Raw genomic sequence first — 21,779 nt, 5'->3', positions numbered from 1 at the left:
GACCCCTGGTTTTAGAGTTTTTGAACTTCATCTTAGACCAGTACAAATGTGGTCAAAGAATCACCGTATCCTAAATATTATCCAAGCATGAACCCTGCTTGGATGAGAGGCGAAACGTCGTCATTCATATCGAATTCATATCGAATTGATGGATGAGAAAGCAATGAAAGAAAAGTCATTTTCACCCAACATTCCTCACCTTCATGGAATATTCTCCATGGAGTGAACAAACTATCGTGCAGCATCAGGTTTGGAAAATGTTGATTTTCCTGGTAGCGCTCATCGAGTCTCCTGATCACGGAAGGGACGGTGCCGTGTCCGAACCGGAACGCAGCGGTAGCAAAGACATTTGAAACCGACGGGTTCACAGTTGGGTCATATCCTCTGTAGGGTCCGATGTAGTTGTCAAAATATTCTTTACCAATTATCTTCGGAAGATAATCTTTCATGGTTATGATCTAAAAAAAAAAAAAATCATAAAACAATATCAGTCGCGATTGACTGATTGATTTTTAACGTGTAATAAGATACCTGATGCAGGGCTGCGATAATCTTGCGCGTTTCTTGATATATCATCTCCGGGCTCCAGTGACCATTGAGGCGTTTAAGCGTCTCCGCTATTTGATTGTGTAGCCTTAACCAAAGCGTATGCAAACAAGTCAAAGGCAGCCCCTCGTTGACTCGACCGTCTCCGGCACGGAAACACGCCGCTTTCGCTTCACCATCGGCGTGAATGCAGGCTGATGACTTTGATTCCTCGAAAGGAAGATACGGTCTTCCCCTGATGTCCTTGAAGTACTCATTAACGCTTAGTTTCCCCTCACGTCCGCTGAGATCTCTTAGGAAGTTGTTGACTCTCGGACTGGAGCCATACACGGATGAAGCGTCGATGAAGGACGTGATGGCGTTCATCTGTTGCTGTTGCAGAGCTTGACTGACGTCGGACCCGACGTCGGGCCCGACGCCGGCGAGGCAGGCTGGTAAGGAGCGATTGAAAGGCAAGCAGCTTCGGGGACTTGGGAGCTTATTATCTGTCTGGAGGAGACAAATCGAATTAGGAGACGTTCTTGTTAGAAGGTCTGTAGTAGACTTTTGTATCTCCCGACTGCTCTCCATTGTGTCTGAGCAAAGCATTTCATTGGAGGATAAAGGACATAGAAAATGCAGCATGTGTCCAACACCACCACTACAGGGAGGCTGATATCATTGCAGCACCGAGCAGATGCTTTGCTTGGAAACAATGCTTTATGGGACAGAATACTTTTTTTTTGGTACTTATATTGTATATTTCGGGCTGTACGGCGGCCGAGTGGTTAGCAGACAGACCTCACGGCTAGGAGACAAGGGTTCAATTCCACCCTCAGACATCTCTGTGTGGAGTTTGCATGTTCTCCCCGTGCATGCGTGGGTTTTCTCCGGGTACTCCGGTTTCCTCCCACATTCCAAAAACATGCTAGGTGAATTAGCTTAGACTCCAAATTGTCCATAGGTATGAATGTGAGTGTGAATGGTTGTTTGTCTATATGTGCCCTGGGATTAGCCGGCCACCAGTCCAGGGTGAAGACAGCTGGGATAGGCTCCAGCAACCCCCGCGACCCTCGTGACGATAAGCAGTAGAAAATTAATGAATGTTTTCCTAGAGGGGCTGTACGGTGGAAAAGTGGTTAGCATGCAAGCCTCACTGCTAAAAGACTCAAGTTCAATTCCACCCTCGGCCATCTCTGTGTGGAGTTTTAATGTTTTCCTCGTCATTCCCCGGTTCCTTCCACATTCTAAAAAACATGCTAGGTTAATTAGCGACTCCAAATTGTCCATAGGTATGAATGTGAGTGTGAATGGTTGTTTGTCTATATGTGCCCTGTGATTGGCTGGCCACCAGTCCAGGGTGTACCCCGCCCCTCGCCCGAAGACCAGGCTCCAGCAACCCTCATGAGGATAAGCGGATATAAAATGAATAAAGAATATTGTATATTTCCCAGTGTTAAGTTGCTGTGTGATGAGCGTTATTTGTAAAATGACAACGTGAGTCCGACTGTTATATTAAGCAATGACTCTAGTGACCCTAGTGAGGATAAGCAGCATCGAAAATGGATGTATGGATGCATTTTAAGTAATATGAAGGGTTCAATAAACATTTTTTTTTTTTTTACAGGAAAAAAAAACACCTAAGGCAGATTTACATTGAGTGTGATTTTTTATCTAACGTATTAAAATGAAAAATATATTTTGCAGTCACACATGTAAGGTTTTTAAGGTGAAATATAAAGTTAATGTGATTTTTTAGCTCGCAGCTATTTTGCATAATTTATAAGCCTGACTAATAATGACACAAGAATCATTGAACTGGTTATTCCCTATGTTAAATATCCAGCCAGAATATTGCATAAGCTTGTTGGAGGTCTTAGTAAGTCGTCTCGTTAATTAGAGAAATGTCATTCAATTGCAAGAATGCTTCAGAAAATAATTACCACATATCCATTTTATATTAATTGCATTGAAGACGTAATGTTTCGACTGAAACTGTACAGACTACGGGAGTCGTACTACCCTACAGCAGGGGTCCCAAACACGCGGCCCGCGGGCCAAATGTGGCCCGCAGGACACTACTTTGAGGCCCCCGCCTTGATATGACAGTTTAATGTTTGATATGGATGCTGTATGGTATCATGTACCCAGAAAAAAATGATTACGTTTGATTAATGTTCATGTTAAAGGTTAAATAACTGTTAATAGTTATCCTCCCTATCCGTGTGGAAGTGGTAAGTTTTTGGCTATTTAAGTTGAAAGGAAATAACTTGAAGGCTACCGTTTAGGTCGCTAGCTAACTCTCGTTTGCGAGTTAGCATGTGTCTCAAGACCCTGCAGCTGCGCAATATGTTGTAAATAAAAAGAGTATAAATGTGACTATAGTCGTGTTTTGTCATGTCTACAGGGCTCTAATAATGCTTTGTTCATTTTAATATGAAAAAAAATAATTTGTCTACCCACCAACTATATGTGCTTTCTTAAGTTTTTATTATTTGCTGTTTTATTATTATTATTATATTTATTTATTACTGATTGATTTTCTTTATTCTTGATTTGTTTATTTATTTTTCATCTTATTTTGTGCAGAAAAATAAAAATTAAGATATTTGAGAACAGTGGAATGTTTTATCAGAGCTTTTATTGTAGAAAATCGGAACCAAAGCACTGAAAAAGTTTGTATATTTTTGTTTTTTATTTTTCTTATTTTTATTTTATTTTGTTTGTTATTTTTGTTTTTAATAAATGCATTTTTTGGGGGGGGGGGAACCTGCCTTGCCCAGACCCTAGCTCCAGTGGCCCCCAGGTAAATTGAGTTTGAGACATACATAAGCAGGTCTACATGCTATTTTTAGAGTACAGAGTGATATCAGTCAGCAAAAAAAAAACATATATGATATCAAGTTGACAGTTGAAAGAGATAATGGAGAGGATGATGTCGTTACCTGGATGGGAAAGCAAGGATGCACATTCGTACAGGTGCTCAGGCAGTCATCTTGCGGTGAAAACGTTACTTTCCCGGGGCTCTGAGGGGTGAACGTTACGTCATGGTCGATATACTGGCCCCACTCCACCAGCATGTGAGAGTAGGCGTCGTCTTTCGCCAACAACGTGCTCTTTATTATCTTCTTGCTGACCTCCCATGACTGTTCAAAACAAATCAAATCAACTTTATTTGTAGAGCACTTTTACCTGCAAAGACATGCGACACAAAGTTATTCATTCATTTTCTACCGCTTTTCCGCTGGAGCCTATCCCAGCTGTCTTCGGGATGCTCCGGCATCCCTGCGACACTCGGGAGGATAAGCGATAGAAAATGAACGAATGAATGAATCATTGATTCATGGATGCACGGTGTAAAAAAAGTGGTTAGAGCGCAGGCCTCACAGCTAAGAGCCCCGAGTTCAATTCCACCCTCGGCCATCTCTGTGTGGCGTTTGCGTGGGTTTTCTCCGGGTACTCCGGTTTCCTCCCACATTCCAAAAACATGCTAGGTTAATTAGCCACTCCAAATTGTCCATAGGTATGAATGTGAGTGTGAATGGTTGTTTGTCTATATGTGCCCTGTGATTGGCTGGCCACCAGTCCAGGGTGTACCCCACCTGTCGCCCGAAGACTGCTGGGATAGGCTCCAGCACCCTCACGACATTTGTGAGGAAAAGCAGTAGAAAATGAATGAATGAATAAATTTCATAGAATATTGTGTTCTACTGCACGGTGGCCGAGTGGTTAGCACGGAGGCCTCACAGCTCGGAGACCCGAATTCAATTCCACCATCGCCGATCTCTGTGTGGAGTTTGCATGTTCTCCCCGTGCATGCGTGGGTTTTTTTTCCGGGTACTCAGGTTTCTTCCCACATTCCAAAAACATGCTAGGTTAATTAGCGACTCCAAATTGTCCATAGGTATGAATGTGAGTGTGAATGGTTGTTTGTCTATATGTGCCCTGTGATTGGCTGGCAACCGGTCCGGGGTGTACCCCGCCTCTCGCCCGAAGACTGCTGAGATAGGCTCCAGCAACCCCTGCGACCCTCGTGAGGATAAGCGGTAGAAAATGAATAAAGAATATTGTATATTTCCCAGTGTTAAGTTGCTGTGTGATGAGTAAAAATCCGACTGTTATATTAAGTAATGACAAAGCACTGAAAAAGTTTGTATATTTTTCTGTTTTTAATAATGTGTTTGTTTTTTTTTTTTTTGGAAAACCCAGTCTCGCCCAGACCCTAGCTCCAGTGGCCCCCAAGTAAATTGAGTTTGAGACCCCTGGGTTAAAGGAATATTCCATCCCTGTTCAATTCTTTCCGTTTTTTAGCAAATAAAGCAAATGCAATTGGAATATTTGGGTCCATGTATATTATTGACATAATGCAAATGATGATTAATAAATGTTAATTATAAAAAGTGATATTGGATAATTCCTCACAGTACACGTGACGGTTTCTCAAGATACACTAGTGAAAATCACTGGTTTAGACCAAAGGCATGATTGGTGTTTTTTTTCCTTGGATTTTACAGATTACCGTGGGAAGCTGGAATTCATTATAGAGACGACCTCCGTTCCAGCCTTTGGGTTGTCGTACTTGATCTTCGTACTGAGCTGGAAGCCATCTGAGCAAGGCGATGTTGGCCGCTCCCCAAAGTGGATTGAACCTGGCAAAAGACGAGCGTGATGCTCAATATATCAATTCACAGCGATTGATCACAAGGAGTGATGAAAAGAGCGTCAAAACAATGTCTTTTGAATTTTAGCAATGTTGTGACATGGAACTTGAACTGAATACTAATTTAAATCACCAACATGGAATAAAATCTATAAGAAATTGTCTTAATTATCACTGCAAAAATAGCAGAAATACAGATTACAACAACGTCCTGACATCTCTCCCTCAAAGATGGCCTCATTCCACGGGAAGAGCCGCCACTAACAACTTGTTTTTCTATAAAAGGCAACTCGGCGAACGACCTACGGGAAGGGTCCAGTTCCTGGCTTCGTTCTTAGGGCGGCTACCTGTTGTTGCAGATGCCAGATACGGAGCGGTACTTGCTGGTGTGACTCTGTTGGCAGATGCCTGGATGTGTTGGAGGCGGACATCTTGATAGCTCTGCAATAAGTTCCACGTGCTCCCACGAAAGCAAACCTTCAGTTGGGAAAAAGATGACAATAGAAATGTTTAAAAGGGATCTCTTATGTATTGAGTTGTTATTGTATTGAGTTGTGGACTCCTATAGAGGCGCTACACACAATAACCACAATAACACACAATAACACAACGTAACATAACATAACACATGACAATGACAATAGCGATGTTTAAAGGGGACCTATTATGTATTGAGTTGTGGACTCCTATAGAGGCGCTACACACAATAACAATAACATAACATAAAACATAAGATAACACACAATAACATAAGTTCCACATGCTCCCACGAAAGCAAACCTTTGGTTGGGAAAAGATGACATGTTATTGTATTGAGTTGAGGACTCCTAAAGAGGTGCTACACACAATAACCACAATAGCACACAATAACACAACATAACACAACATAACACAATATAACACAACATAACATAACATAACACATGACAATAGCAATGTTTAAAGGGGACCTATTATGTATTGAGTTGTGGACTCCGATAGAGGCGCTACACACAATAACCACAATAACACACAATAACACAACATAACACAACATAACACAACATAACACAACACATGACAATAGCAATGTTTAAAGGGGACCTATTATGTATTGAGTTGTGGACTCCTATAGAGGCGCTACACACAATAACAATAACATAACATAAAACATAAGATAACACACAATAACATACGTAAGTTCCACATGCTCCCACGAAAGCAAACCTTTGGTTGGGAAAAGATGACATGTTATTGTATTGAGTTGAGGACTCCCATAGAGGCGCTACCCACAATAATCACAACAGCATAGCATAACATAACATAACAACAATAACATAATAAGTTCCACATGCTCTCACGAAAGCAAACCTTCAGTTGGGAAAAGATGACAATAGAAATGTTTAAAGGGGACCTATTATGTATTGAGTTGTTATTGTATTGAGTTGTGGACTCCTATAGAGGCGCTACACACAATAACCACAATAGCATAACATAACACACAATAACATAACAAGTTCCACATGCTCCCACGAAACCAAACCTTCAGTTGGGAAAAGATGACAATAGCAATGTTTAAAGGGGACCTATTATGTATTGAGTTGTGGACTCCTATAGAGGCGCTACACACAATAACCACAATAACACACAATAACACAACACAACATAACATAACACAATAAGATAATAAGTTCCACATGCTCTGTTTAAAGGGGACCTATTATGTATTGAGTTGTGGACTCCTATAGAGGCGCTACACACAATAACCACAATAGCATAACATAACATAACATAAAACACAATAACATAAGTTCCACATGCTCCCACGAAAGCAAACCTTCAATAGAAATGTTTAAAGGGGACCTATTATGTATTGAGTTGTGGACTCCTATAGAGGCGCTATACACAATAACCTGCATGGAAAGCTTTCTAGATCTTCCGGGTTCTGCACCTCTTTCTGCAGAGTTTCCATGGACTTCCTGCTTCCCACCCAAACGGTGTGTTTAATTTACTGCACCCCCCGTCGTCCTCGCTTTTGGCCCACTCTGCAGGCAACCTTCAGCCCAAATAAGGAAGTCTAAGAAGATCGCATTGAAATTAGTAGAACTCGATAAAACCGAGCGTGGAGATCCATCCCCAACTTCTTACAGGGATCACATCCAAATGTGCAAACCTCATTATCTATTTATAGCTCAGCAAAGTGGGAACATTTCAAGTATCAAAATATAAAAAATTAATTTGTCTTAAAAAATTTGTCATCCAAAAAGTGAAATTAAATATCCTACCTGCAGCGGTAATATCCCTTTTATACCTCTGCTTCACTTTCTCCTTCAAGACCTGCAGAGTTGATTGAAAAACCTCCGCAGCGTGTCCCATCTCCAGGGTCTCCGTCTCAGTTTGTCGTCGGAATGTAAAGCCGTGAGCGGAGGTCAAAGGTGAACTTCGTCTATGAATAGAAGGTAAATGGTGCTTGTTTACGTATGTCTTCCAATGTAGGAAGAGTGACAGACATGACATTTTAACTTGATTACCTTTGTCTCTGCAGGAAGACACTTTCATCCAGCATTTGAAGACTTTCCTGATATGATGTGATAATCAGTTTTCCGATGGATGTGGCTGTAGGTAACAGGACAACGCTATTTGTGCATTTTGCGTGCTTTCTGTACCATCTGTTCTCTGAAAACACTATTTATAACATTTGCTAGCTGGTCGATAAAAGGCATGCTAGCTCTTGAACACTCCCAAATGCATGCACAATACATTTTCCAAAAGACTAGCATTACATCATAATAATTCATTCATTCATTTTCGGGCGAGAGGCGGGGTACACTCTGCACTGGTGGCCAGCCAATCACAGGGCACATATATAGACAAACAACCATTCACACTCACATTCATACCTATGGACAATTTGGAGTCGCTAATTAACCTAGCATGTTTTTGGAATGTGGGAGGAAACCGGAGTACCCGGAGAAAACTCACACATACACGGGGAGAACACTCGTCCACCGTGCAGCCCATATTTGTGAACAGTTTCACAATAATTCATGGTTCCATTTATCACAGTGAGTCTTCCAGGTCCTGATGCAGCAAAACAGTCCCAGACCATCACACTACCACCACCATATTTTACTGTTGGAATAATGTTCATTCATTTTCTACCGCTTATCCTCACGAGGGTCGTCACTGGCTGTCTTGGTGTGAGAGGCGGGGTACACCCTGGACTGGTGGCCAGCCAATCACACGGCACATATAGACAAACAACCATTCACACTCACATTCATACCTATGGACAATTTGGAGTCGCTAATTAACCTAGCATGTTTTTGGAATGTGGGTGGAAACCGGAGTACCCGGAGAAAACCCACGCATGCACGGGGAGAACATGCAAACTCCACACATAGAGATGGCCGACGGTGGAATTGAACCCTGGTCTCCTAGCTGTGAGGTCTGAGCGCTAACCACTCGACCGCCGTGCAGCCCTATCGTAATAATTCATTCATTCATTTTCTACCGCTTTTTCCTCACGGGGGTTGCGGGGGTGCTGGAGCCTATCCCAGCTGTCTTCGGGTGAGAGGCGGGGTACACCCTGGACTGGTGGCCAGCCAATCACAGGGCACATATAGACAAACAACCATTCACACTCACATTCATACCTATGGACAGTTTGGAGTCACTAATTAACCTAGCATGTTTTTGGAATGTGGGAGGAAATCGGAGTACCCGTAGAAAACCCACGCATGCACGGGGAGAACATGCAAACTCCACACATAGAGATGGCCGAGGGTGGAATTGAACCCTGGTCTCCTAGCTGTGAGGTCTGAGCGCTAACCAATCATAATAAGATCAACTAAAATGAAAAATGATGCCCATGCAACTGTAACAAAAATTTAAAATCTACATACCGTATTTTCCGGAGTATAAATCGCACTGTTTTTCATAGGTTGGCTGTTCCTGCGACTTATACTCCAGAGCGACTTATAAATGAAAAAAGTGTTTATGTTCCATAAACACTGGACACCTTTTGTGTTCATGTTTATTTTTAGTGTAGCTGAATAAGCATTGTGTTAGCATATCTTACACCTATTAGCATGTTCTCTATTCTTTTATTCATGTTAGAACTTGCCTTCCAAGATGACGTAATGTCTGTTTTGGTCAAGTAGTTTGGAAAATAAATTACCCGACTTATACTCCAGTATGTTTTTTTTCTTCCTAATAATGCATTTTTGGCCTTGTGCGACTTATACTCCAGTGCGACTTATGTATGTTTTTTTCTTCCTAATTATGCATTTTTGGCCTTGTGCGACTTATACTCCAGTGCGACTTATGTATGTTTTTTTCTTCCTAATTATGCATTTTTGGCCTTGTGCGACTTATACTCCGGAGCGACTTATAGTGCAGAAAATACGGTATTTATAACAAAAAGTAATTAGTCATTATATCGTGATTGACTGATCAAATGAGGCACGTTCTTCAATTTCAGTTCATAAATACTAATCGTTCCTTAACGACTTACTGTTGAGGTGGCTGGCGTCATCAGTTGAGGTACTTGTAGAAATCACGCAGAAGAAAAGCAGCCTAAACGTCCCATAAGAAGCCATCGTATGCTGAAGTCGCCAGTGACTACGAGTACGCTTGGACTATACCATCTTAAATGCGCTGTGGAGTCTTCTTGCTCAGCATAAATGTGTGACGAAAGCACTAGTCTGACTTAAAGTCAACAATCCCACACAAGACTGACTCAGATTCAGTCTTGTCCTTGCTTGACTCACCCCCAAAATAAAGGGAACACTTAAACGATGGTGTAACTCCAAGTCAACACTACAGAGCCTCATTTTCACTTGCTTAAAGAACATGGATCATTTTTGGGTGATTATAATAAGAATATTCAGTTCATTCAGATCTACGATGTTATTTTTAACAATGTCTAATAGCAGTATAAAAATGTGATATTGGTTGATATCGGTATCGGATATGTATGTGTTCACTCTACCACAGGATATACCGTATTTTCTGGACTATAAGTCACTCCGGAGTATAAGTCGTACAAGGTCAAAAATGCGTAATTAGGTAGAAAAAAAACATACATAAGTCGCACTGGAGTATAAGTCGCACAAGGCCAAAAATGCATAATTAGGTAGGAAATAAAACATGCATAAGTCGCACAAGGCCAAAAATGCCTAATTAGGTAGAAAAAAAACATACATAAGTCGCACTGGAGTATAAGTCACACAAGGCCAAAAATTCATAATTAGGTAGAAAAAAAACATACATAAGTCGCACTGGAGTATAAGTCACACAAGACCAAAAATGCCTAATTAAGTAGAAAAAAAACATACATAAGTCGCACTGGAGTATAAGTCACACAAGTCCAAAAATGCGTAATTAGGTAGAAAAAAAACATACATAAGTCGCACTGGAGTATAAGTCACACAAGTCCAAAAATGCGTAATTAGGTACAAAAAAAAATACATAAGTCGCACTGGAGTACAAGTCGCACAAGGCCAAAAATGCGTAATTAGGTAGGAAAAAAAACATACATAAGTCGCACTGGAGTAGAAGTTGTACAAGGCCAAAAATGTGTAATTAGGTAGAAAAAAACATACAGAAGTTGCACTGGAGTATAAGTCGCACAAGGCCAAAAATGCATAATTAGGTAGAAAAAAACACACATAAGTCGCACAAGGCCAAAAATGCATAATTAGGTAGAAAAAAAACATACATAAGTCGCACTGGAGTATAAGTCGCACAAGGCCAAAAATGTGTAATTAGGTAGAAAAAAAACATACATAAGTCGCACAAGGCCAAAAATGCATAATTAGGTAGAAAAAAAACATACATAAGCCGCACTGGAGTATAAGTCGTACAAGGCCAAAAATGCATAATTAGCTAGGACAAAAACATACATAAGTCGCACTAGAGTATAAGTCGCACAAGGCCAAAAATGCATAATTAGGTAGAAAAAAAACATACATAAGTCGCACTGGAGTATAAGTCGTACAAGGCCAAAAATGCCTAATTAGGTAGAAAAAAAACATACATAAGTCACACTGGAGTATAAGTCGCACAAGGCCAAAAATGCCTAATTAGGTAGAAAAAAAACATACATAAGTCGCACTGGAGTATAAGTCGCACAAGGCCAAAAATGCATAATTAGGTTGAAAAAAACATACATAAGTCGCACTGGAGTATAAGTGCCATTTTTTGCAGGTATTTTAAGGTGTCTCTCCTTTGGAAAGACTAAATAAATGTTAATGTCCTTCAAAGTTAAAAAAAAATGAGGACACCAAATGACGTCATGAAATATTTAGAAAATACCGGTGAAGGATGCATGGACCGTTTACTGTTACCACTTTCCTGTCCATGGTATACTTTTGTATTGACTCCCGCTCCACTCTTAATTGCTACCAGTGCCATGTTTTAGAGGACAAACTGAAGAATAATTGTATTAATGATGTCGGTGTAACGTTGAGTACAGTCTAAAATTGGACCCAGGGAAGCGGAAAGAGAGACGGAATTGACAGCAACCGTCTTGAACTCACAGCTCATGCAGAATCAAGCCTGGAGGCAAACACACAACAAATCAGGTAATTACAGTAAATTGGAACAATAAAAGCTGCTGGGAATTAATGAGACACAGTGAAAAAAACTCACCGAAACTTACAGATTGATACTTACAAGAGGAACAACGAGAAAGGCAGTTAGCATCAGGAATCAGTGGAATGTAATTAATATTAGCATCAAAACATGTTATGGGAAAACAGTACAGTAGTCCCACACAAATGTAAGTCATGTCCGTTATGGTGAGACAAGCACCAGACTTGAACGCCGGAACAACAGGCTTTTATTGCAAGTTTAATTTATCTCTTGCCAGTCATACCATAATAATAATCATCATAGTAACACAAGCAAACCTAATATTATTTCATTTCTCTTTTAAAACATATCAAAATACATAGAAATTAATCATTATATTACAGTAAATATTATTTAATTACACTACTCTAACGATTTCCACAGTTTTTTAAATGCTTAATGTGATTTCCGATTTGTCCTACTTTTTCGACGGTCATTGAACGCACCGACGTACCGTTCTCCGACGCAAAGAGAGCTGTATGGATGTATTTTAGGATGTTTTTGGATGTATTTCACCCCTTTTTCTTTCACTTTATACTTGCTCCCGAATGCTGATACTATGTGGGAATACATAAAGGTAAGATTTGATGACTTTTAGTGCTAATGTTCATCATTGTGGTAGTTCGATGCTAAATCGCTAACGCTAGCTAAAACACTGGAGTTAGCCACTGTCATCTCATTCACAGCCCGTCAATAGCAGCCGGAAGTGCAGTTTAGCTAGCAGTTCAATACAAAAATCATCAGATAGATGTAAAAATGTGAAAAACATTGGTTAGTTTGGCCACTTTTATGCCAAGGTAGCACTTATATGACAATAAAAACAATACCTGCACTGCTCCGGTCTCTGGCAGGCCATGTAATCCGTGATAAATCAAACACAGCGACAGTAGATACAAATAACTTTGGTTATCACTACAAGAGCCATTTACCATGGCTTTGAAGATAACTTTACCAATCTAAATACTATTTATCTATATATCTAAATACTATTTTACTATCCATTTCCCATCAATATTTGTTCTAGCTTGTAGCTACAGAGTTACTGTGCTTCAACCAAACTACGGTGGCGGCCGAGGGTCAAACTTGTGTGATAATCCCGCATGAAAAAATGAAAAAAAATAATAAAATAAAATACTATCAACATAGTAAATCACAAACAGAAAGAGAAATACAGGAGCCATTTGAGGTGGATTGAAGTAGTCTAGGCTTCCCTTACCTGACCTCGGATCAGCCGAAGATGATGGATGGATATTAGAGCCATTATTATACCTACTGTATCATTCTGTAGTAATGACTTCAATGTAAATGTTGCATAAATTCTTGTTAAAGTATTGTCAGATGCCTTCAAGTCATGTTTGAACATTCATATTGGAGGCTTTTGACTTCAAGGACCCAGACAGAAAAAAAAAAATTGCAGCGCCGTAATAAGCAATTTTCTTATATTTATTTCCCCGTGCCTTTATTCTTTTCTAGCCTACTTTTGATGCCGGATTTCTAAGAACTGTAAATGGCTGTCCTATTTCGACAATCCAAATAGCATTTTTGGATTAAATGTTAAATTGTTGTCTGCCTTGGAGTGTTTCATGTGTCAATAGCCACGTTTACATGAGGAGTTTTTCCTCTCTCTGAATGGAATCTTTCCGAAAACAATAGTATACATGGAAAGGAATATTCCAATCTCTTGTCTACATGCGCCGCTATAATCAACCAGAATAATCAATGGGGCATGCCCAGTAAAACGTAAACATCAACATCACTCAATGAAATGAAATCATTCATTCATTTTCTACCGCTTATCCTCACGAGGGTCGCCAGAGCCTATCCCAGCTGTCTTCTTGGGGCGAGAGGCGGGGTACACCCTGGACTGGTGGCCAGCCAATCACAGGGCACATATAGACAAACAACCATTCACACTCACATTCATACCTATGGACAATTTGGAGTGGCTAATTAACCTAGCATGTTTTTGGAATGTGGGAGGAAACCGGAGTACCCGGAGAAAACCCACGCAAACGAGGGTGGGGTCTTATATACCGTATTTTCTGGACTATAAGTCGCACAAAAATGCATAATTAGGTAGAAAAAAACATACATAAGTCGCATTTTTTGCGGGTAATTTATTTTACAAACTCATTAATTCATTCATTTTTTACCGCTTTTCCTCACAAGGGTCGCAGGGGGTGCTGGAGCCTATCCCAGCTGTCTTCTTGGGGCGAGAGGCGGGGTACACCCTGGACTGGTGGCCAGCCAATCACAGGGCACATACAGACAAACAACCATTCACACTCACATTCATACCTATGGACAATTTGGAGTCGCTAATTAACCTAGCATGTTTTTGGAATGTGGGAGGAAACCGGAGTACCCTGAGAAAACCCACGCAAACGAGGGTGGGGTCTTATATACCGTATTTTCTGGACTATAAGTCGCTCCGGAGTATAAGTCGCACAAAAATGCATAATTAGGTAGAAAAAAAATGCATAAGTCGCATTTTTTGCGGGTAATTTATTTTACAAACTCATTAATTCATTCATTTTTTACCGCTTTTCCTCACAAGGGACGCAGTGGGGTGCTGGAGCCTATCCCTGCTGTCTTCTTGGGGCGAGAGGCGGGGTACACCCTGGACTGGTGGCCAGCCAATCACAGGGCACATATAGACAAACAACCATTCACACTCACATTCATACCTATGGACAATTTGGAGTGGCTAATTAACCTAGCATGTTTTTTGGAATGTGGGAGGAAACCGTAGTACCTGGAGAAAACCCACGCAAACTCCACACAGAGATGGCCGAGGGTGGGGTCTTATATACCGTATTTTCTGGACTATAAGTCGCACAAAAATGCATAATTAGATAGAAAAAAAACATGCATAAGTCACATTTTTTGCGGGTAATTTATTTTACAAACTCATTAATTCATTCATTTTTTACCGCTTTTCCTCACAAGGGTCGCAGGGGGGCTGCACACTAATCACTCAGCCCGATTGTAAACATTCATTCATTCATTTTGTACCGCTTATCCTCACAAGGGTTAAAGGCGTGCTGGAGCCTATCCCAGCGGTCTTCTTGGGGCGAGAGGCGGGGTACACCCTGGACTGGTGGCCAGCCAATCACAGGGCACATATAGACAAACAACCATTCACACTCACATTCATACCTATGGACAATTTGGAGTCGCTAATTAACCTAGCATGTTTTTTGGAATGTGGGAGGAAACCGGAGTACCCGGAGAAAACCGGAGAAAATATACAAACTCCACACAGAGATGGCCGAGTGTGGAATTGAACCCTGGTCTCCTAGCTGTGAGGTCTGCGCGCGAGCCGCTCGACCGCCGTGCAGCCCAAGATAAAAATCAATCTTGCTAATATTTTCTAATTAAACTTGGGACATTCCATTCCATTTTCCTCCGCTTATCCGGGTCTGGGTCGCCAAGAAGGAACATGAATGAGAACCGTACCAGGCCACGCCTCATGTAGCCATTTTCCATGTGCGTTAGACAAACCCTTGAAGTTTCCCTGGACACTCAGGCTCCAGTGAAGTCACTCGAAACCGTCACAGCCCACTCAGCGTACTTGACATTCACACTTGACTTGCAGGACATGTGACGCCACGACGGCGTCGTCTCGGTCCTCACCTCACGTTTTACGTTACTAAACGTTCACTGTTCATCGGCTGTATCATGTGATTGTGTTTGACCACTGCATGAACGATGGGGCCGTGTCTGACTTCCACTGAAAAGGTACAATTCATGTGGCGAATGCAATAGCGCTCGTTTGAGATCTTTTAGCCTTCCGGCGACATCAACAAAATTCCTTCTGAGTAGGCGTCTCGAAAACCGCAATCCAAGTGTCAGGTGTTAAATCTTGCCAAGACTGGGAAAGACCAAATGATGTGACCCCCCCCCGTCGCTGGGGTATCACCAGACCAATGAGGTGACTATTTAAAAATGAACGACTCGTTCATGACTTGCACATCTCTACCGTCCAGTGTACGAGGGGAAAATGAGTGATTGGCAGGTACTGATAAGAAAAATGATGGTAAAAATGACAACAACGAAATATTTTTTATACTGAAATTCAAGGGAATAGGCAGGGCTTGCTCATTAAAAGGGACCTATTATACTCATTTCCAACCCTTTGTATTGAGTTGTGGACTCCTATAGAGCAGCTACATACAATAACATTTTAGATTTTCCAGAATCTGCACCTATTCAGCTGTATTTTTCTTTGATTTGCGCTTCCTGACAAAACGGTCTGTTTTAATTTATTCCACCCACGACCCGTTTTCCAGGGGGGGCATACCCAAAGTGCTTCCTAACTATACCATATAAGGAAGTCCGCCCCTCTGTGACATCACAAAGGGACAGTTTTACCACGCCTTCTGAAACAGAGCGTTTTGAGCCATCCCAAACTTTTTTCAGGGCTCACTTCCAAATGTAGAAACCTAATTATCTGAAATGTTGGCATCATTTAACACGATAACACAACATTCTATGGTCAGAAAAGTGGAAAAAACATAATACAGTAAACCTCGGATATATCGGACTCGGATATATCGGAAATTCGCTCAAAACGGACATATTAATAAGATCCGATTTTTCTGTAATGCATTTCCAATAAAAATTCATTGCATATATCGGATTTTTTATAACGGATTTCGCCTATTTCGGACAAAATCTCCAGTCCCGTTCCAATGCATTTCCATTAAATTTCCCTCGCATATATCGGATATATCGCCGCATTGTGGCGCTCCGATTCGCCGAATCGTGACAGGCCGCTATACGACGTCATTTGCAGCGTTTGCAGCGTTGCCTGCGCGTCCAGGTACATTGGAAACATAGTCAAGGAAGTGCCTTTTTATAACGGATAAAATCCCATTTACGCATATACCGGATATAAATCCGATATATGCGTAAAAAACGGACATTTTCCGGTATACGCATATAACGGATTTCGCTTATATCGGACAAAACCAGTGGGAACAATTGAATCCGATATATCCGAGGTTTACTGTATAGGTCCCTTTTTGGCAGCTTCATCTTTGGTCCTATATTTGATCAGGAAATGTACAAATTCAATATTTATTTAAGAAAAATGAAATAAAAAAAAAATAAAATTCAATAGTCTATTTCATGAGGAATTTATTGCAATACACAATAAAAGACACATAACATTTAAAAAAATATTTGAAACTGCATTGGAATAGGCTTGTTACAAATCAGCAAATAAATAAGTTCAATTGATAAGATTAATTCAAATTAATTAAAAGATTAATTAGGAGTTTTTAGAAGATAAAACCACAATAACAAAAAAAACTAAATATTTTACATGACAAAAATACTTTCCTCCCATTAGAAATTGGTTAATAAAATCCAGCTTATTTCCTGCAAACGTCCACGTACGTACGTGTGTGTTGGTTTAATTCCCACACAAGCGGTGAGAGCACAGAAAGAGAGGGTCCATGGAGGCCACTTTTGAAGCAATGAAAGCATGTATACAGTGGAGGACTGCGGTTAGATGAACAAACTCTAGTTCCTGTAAACAAGTCAAGGACAAAAGCACCGTCAGTTGCTACACAAAATCGATTTGACCTCCGAATTTAAGCTGGAATAGACGCAGATGATTCAGAGCGACTAAAGGTTAGAATCCATGCACACGTATGGAAATCATGCTGATACCTTCATGTCTATTTGCTTGCTTTCTGCATTCTTGAAAAGAAGTTTTACCCTGGTTTTGCCATCATCAGAGGAGCCTTTAAGTTGAGAGAACTTATATCGCCACAGTAGCATCTGCGAGAGAACCACACAATAACGAAAACACAGAACACATAAACTCTTTCTTCTTAAAAATCACAGTTATTCACATTTGCGGATGTGGTCAACATTCAAACAGCTAAAGAAAACAATAACGTGCTACCCAAAAAAGTTACATAATTCCTCTAAACAAGGGAAGAAGCAGAATGACCTTGGGGAAATTTAACTTCACCAAACACTTAAAAAAAAAACTTCAGTATCTGGAATCAAATTATGGAATGGATTGAGCAAAGAACTCAAATAATGAACTAAAACGAGCCATTTCAAAAACAAAACAAGGAGCTAATGTTTACAAAGTGGAAGGAAAAAGAGTCCTGAAACATATGAACCATACATACAATGATATCTGTGTGTATACTACTTACTACTTATTGCTTAGGACTACTTGAAGTATTACACAGTCTGTACTCACTCGACAACAAACTATGTTTCTATGTTAACTATTAACCTTTCATTCCTAATTATTAGAGATGTCTGATAATTATCTGCCCGATATCGACATAAAAATGCGATATCGGTTGATATCGGTATCAGATTTTTTTCACCCCAATCATGAAAATCCATATTTAAAAAAATGCTGTATACAACACATATGTGTTCATTCCATCACGGAAGATATATCATGTTACACACATTGGTATCGGTATCAGTTGATATCGATATCAGATTATTTTTCCCAATTGTGGACCGTTATTTTTAAAAATGCTGTATACAACACATATGTGTTTATTCCACCGCAGGACATATTTATGTCATGTTACACATGTTGGTATCGGTTGATATCGGTATCAGATTTTTTCCCCCAATCATGAAAATCCATATTTAAAAAAATGCTGTATACAACACATATGTGTTCATTCCATCACAGGAGATATATCATGTTACACATATTGGTATCGATCGATATTGGTATCAGATTTTTTTCCCGATCATGAAAACCGATACTAAAATGCTGTATACAACACATATGTGTTCATTCCATCACAGGCGATATATCATGTTACACATATTGGTATCGGTATCGATCGATATCGGTATCAGATTTTTTTCCCGATCATGAAAACCGATACTAAAATGCTGTATACAACACATATGTGTTCATTCCATCATAGGAGATATATCATGTTACACATATTGGTATTGGTATCGGTTGATATCGGTATCTGATTTTTTTCCCCCCGATCATGAAAACCGATATTAAAATGCTGTATACAACACATATGTGTTCATTCCATCACAGGCGATATATATCATGTTACACATATTGGTATCGGTATCGATTGATATCGGTATCAGATTTTTTTCCCCCATCATGAAAATCCATATTTAAAAAGATACTTTATACAACACGTGTTCATTCCATCACAGGCGATATATATCATGTTACACATATTGGTATCGGTATCGGTTGATATCAGGATCAGAAATTGAGATATCAGCATATCGGTTTTCAGCACAAAAGCCAAAATCGGATATCCCAACTAATTATTCTATATGGGGTTGTCTACTGATTAAACATTTTTATCAGATTAATCACCATTTTTAAATGGTGATTAATCCCAATCAGTCATATAAATTATTATTTTGTACACTTAAATGTTTGGCCTGCAATCACTTTTTTTTTTTACATAGTGTCATGTAGGTTTGGGATTTTTTTTTTCTCCCTCAATAACAAGTTTCATTGAAAAACTGCATTTTGTGTTAAGTAGTGATGTCATTGACTGATGTTTAAATTGTTTTGATGATCTGATATTAGCTTTAAGTGAATCAGGAAGGCGGCAGACGCTTTTCCAAATGACACATCAAAACAATGTTTGTGTTAAAAAACAGAAAACGGAAGCCGGAATAAATCCATACTTACATTTGAGGATCCATCCGAGCAAGTAAAGCCTGAATCGAAGTCGATGGTGAAGCACAGTGTCGTCCCATGGTTGCTGCACATGTAGCTTTTAGTCTGATGATTAAAAATAATATGAGTCAGTCAGGGAAATGAAATAAACAGTTCCGTTGCAATGGTTAGACTCGACATCTGAATAGGACAAAAAAAAAAAGAGTGCAAAATAGCCTAAATGTTAAAAATTTGAAAACCATTTGGAAAACCCAGAAAGTCTTACGGGAAGTAGTGGGGTACTTTTTGCATAATAACACAAACAAACACCAACTAAAAGGGGTAAATACATATTCCATGGGCAGAATTCCAAGATTTTCTACAGTATGTTAACACTCCGGATCAAAATTTCAAGAGCAGTTGAAAAATTAAATAATTAAAAATTTGCCCTGTTGAGACTTAAGTAGGTTCTAAGCTATGAGGCCTGCACGCTAACCACTCAACCGCCGTGCAACCAACCCGGTGAAAGAGTTCCCCGGTGGGTTTCATACAATTAGCCATCACTCTGCACAGTAAATCTCCAAGAGACACTGTGCAAATATTTGTGAGGGAGATGAGTCCGTTGGCCTCACAGCTAGGCGACCCGAGTTCGATTCCGACTCGAATCCGGTTTCCTCCCACATTCCAAAAACATGCTAGGTTAATTGGCGACTCCAAATTGTCCATAGGTGTGAATGTGAGTGTGAATGGTTGTTTGTCTATATGTGCCCTGTGATTGGCTGGCCACCAGTCCAGGGTGTACCCCGCCTCTCGCGCCAAGAAGACAGCTGGGATAGGCTCCAACACCCCCACAACCCTCGTGAGAATAAGCGGTAGAAAATGAATGAATGAATGACTACGATTGGCTGGCGACCAAAGACAGCTGGGATAGGCTCCAGCATACCCATGACCCAAGTGACGGTGGACAGCATAGAAAATACATGGATAGATGAATGGGTGCCATTGAAATGATCTTCTCCAATCGTGTGAGTGTGCATGGTGTGCGGCATGAAGACGTGAAATAAGGCCATTAAACAGCACTGAGAGCTTATCTTGTCTTATCGTGTCAAAATGAAAATAACGATTCTCAAATGTTTAGGTGGGTCCTTTAATGAGGAGATCAGGAAGACCTGGGTTCGATTCTCTGTGTGGAGTTTGCATGTTGTCCCCGTTCATGCGTGGGTTTTCTCCGGGTACTCCGGTTTCCTCCCACATTCCAAAAACATGCTAGGTTAATTAGCCACTCCAAATTGTCCATAGGTATGAATGTGAGTGTGAATGGTTGTTTGTCTATATGTGCCCAGTGATTGGCTGGCGACCAGTCCAGGGTGTACCCCGCCTCTTGCCCCAAGACTCTCACTAAATGTTAACCTGGGATATGCGCTTTGTTTGCCACGGTAGGAAAGGTCATCTCACAGAGGCAGGATGTTCCAAATGATTGGATACTCCCTTTTCCTCACTAAGTGACTGCGACGTAAACCTCAGAAGACATGTCAATCAGATGGTCCTGTTCTTCCCGGAGCTGTCACCCTGTATGGATCCCTCAGCCAGTCATACCGGGAGCTGTCACCACAAAAGTAAGATACGAAGAATCCATTTAGTGATGAGAAGTGCTGCTTCAGGCTTGGAATCGCCGTTGCCACATCACGGTCATTAAGTCCAGCAAACTAACTGATGTATTTCCCCGATCAGGTCGCTTGACTCCGCATTTACAAGTGCTGATTCCGTCTGTGAGGTCCGGAAGGCGACCGATTCAGGATTGAAGATATGGATCTTGCTCATTGAGCCACTGAGGTAGGGCACTTTCAGCAATCTGTTATCTGTTTCATCAATCAATTCACTTCCAATCTGTAACTGATGCAAGAGCTTCCCCGTGTATTTGACACAGTGGGTCCATCCACTTCACATTTGGTTCCTTGTCTCCGCCATGTTCCCCATCACTGCAAACACGGACCCAGTTCGGCCGCTTACGTCAGTGTGCTCATTCAGGTAAGAATCCCGAAGCTTGACAAGTCATCAAGCTGTTGTTCTTCAACATTGACCCCGACAACTGACGGTAAAACGGACATATAGTATACGTATATATAGAATGCGGACATAGTATGGAATTAACGATCCCTTTTGCTGTCAGTGGACTCGTCCATTTGTGAAGCAAAACTGTTTTTGATTCACAAAATTTCAAATTTCCGAGTCAAAAAAATTTCAATTTTCAAACTTTTTCTGTCAAAACTTTTTTCAAAATGTTTGACTCGCGGGCCACATTGATTTAACAAAATTGACAAGGGGCTAAGACTATAT

General features: G+C 40.5%; 2 protein-coding genes and 1 long non-coding RNA gene across 8 annotated transcripts in view; 1 reads left to right on the top strand and 2 right to left on the bottom strand.

The window, feature by feature from the left end:
* The window catches only part of LOC131140247 (thyroid peroxidase-like), a 21,142-nt gene extending 8,299 nt beyond the window's left edge, over nt 1-12,843 (bottom strand). The window contains exons 1-8 of one of the 4 annotated variants that reach the window (XM_058090491.1): nt 12,628-12,843; nt 7,696-7,780; nt 7,450-7,610; nt 5,533-5,662; nt 5,045-5,174; nt 3,471-3,671; nt 532-1,035; nt 200-458 (exon numbers count right to left, since the gene is read on the bottom strand). In XM_058090491.1, the coding sequence (XP_057946474.1) occupies nt 200-458; nt 532-1,035; nt 3,471-3,671; nt 5,045-5,174; nt 5,533-5,662; nt 7,450-7,610; nt 7,696-7,730 (1,420 nt within the window). In that variant the 5' untranslated portion in view covers nt 7,731-7,780; nt 12,628-12,843. Of the gene's footprint in view, nt 1-199; nt 459-531; nt 1,036-3,470; nt 3,672-5,044; nt 5,175-5,491; nt 5,913-7,449; nt 7,611-7,695; nt 7,781-9,680; nt 10,162-12,627 lie in introns of those variants that run through there. The other 3 variants (XM_058090490.1, XM_058090493.1, XM_058090494.1) reach the window with 3 other exon arrangements.
* On the top strand, nt 12,255-21,779 carry LOC131140250 (uncharacterized). Its single transcript, XR_009132378.1, has 4 exons — nt 12,255-12,377; nt 20,883-21,058; nt 21,174-21,275; nt 21,370-21,779. It is a non-coding gene; the product is annotated as an uncharacterized LOC131140250 (long non-coding RNA).
* The window catches only part of LOC131140249 (gamma-2-syntrophin-like), a 36,867-nt gene continuing 31,962 nt past the window's right edge, over nt 16,875-21,779 (bottom strand). The window contains exons 13-15 of one of the 3 annotated variants that reach the window (XM_058090500.1): nt 19,476-19,568; nt 17,480-17,590; nt 16,875-17,336 (exon numbers count right to left, since the gene is read on the bottom strand). In XM_058090500.1, the coding sequence (XP_057946483.1) occupies nt 17,220-17,336; nt 17,480-17,590; nt 19,476-19,568 (321 nt within the window). In that variant the 3' untranslated portion in view covers nt 16,875-17,219. The remainder of the gene's footprint in view (nt 17,337-17,479; nt 17,591-19,475; nt 19,569-21,779) is intronic. The other 2 variants (XM_058090499.1, XM_058090498.1) reach the window with 2 other exon arrangements.

Source organism: Doryrhamphus excisus, chromosome 13 (assembly GCF_030265055.1).
Source record: "Doryrhamphus excisus isolate RoL2022-K1 chromosome 13, RoL_Dexc_1.0, whole genome shotgun sequence".
Taxonomy (NCBI): domain Eukaryota; kingdom Metazoa; phylum Chordata; class Actinopteri; order Syngnathiformes; family Syngnathidae; genus Doryrhamphus; species Doryrhamphus excisus.
This window is presented reverse-complemented; position numbering and strand designations above follow the sequence as displayed.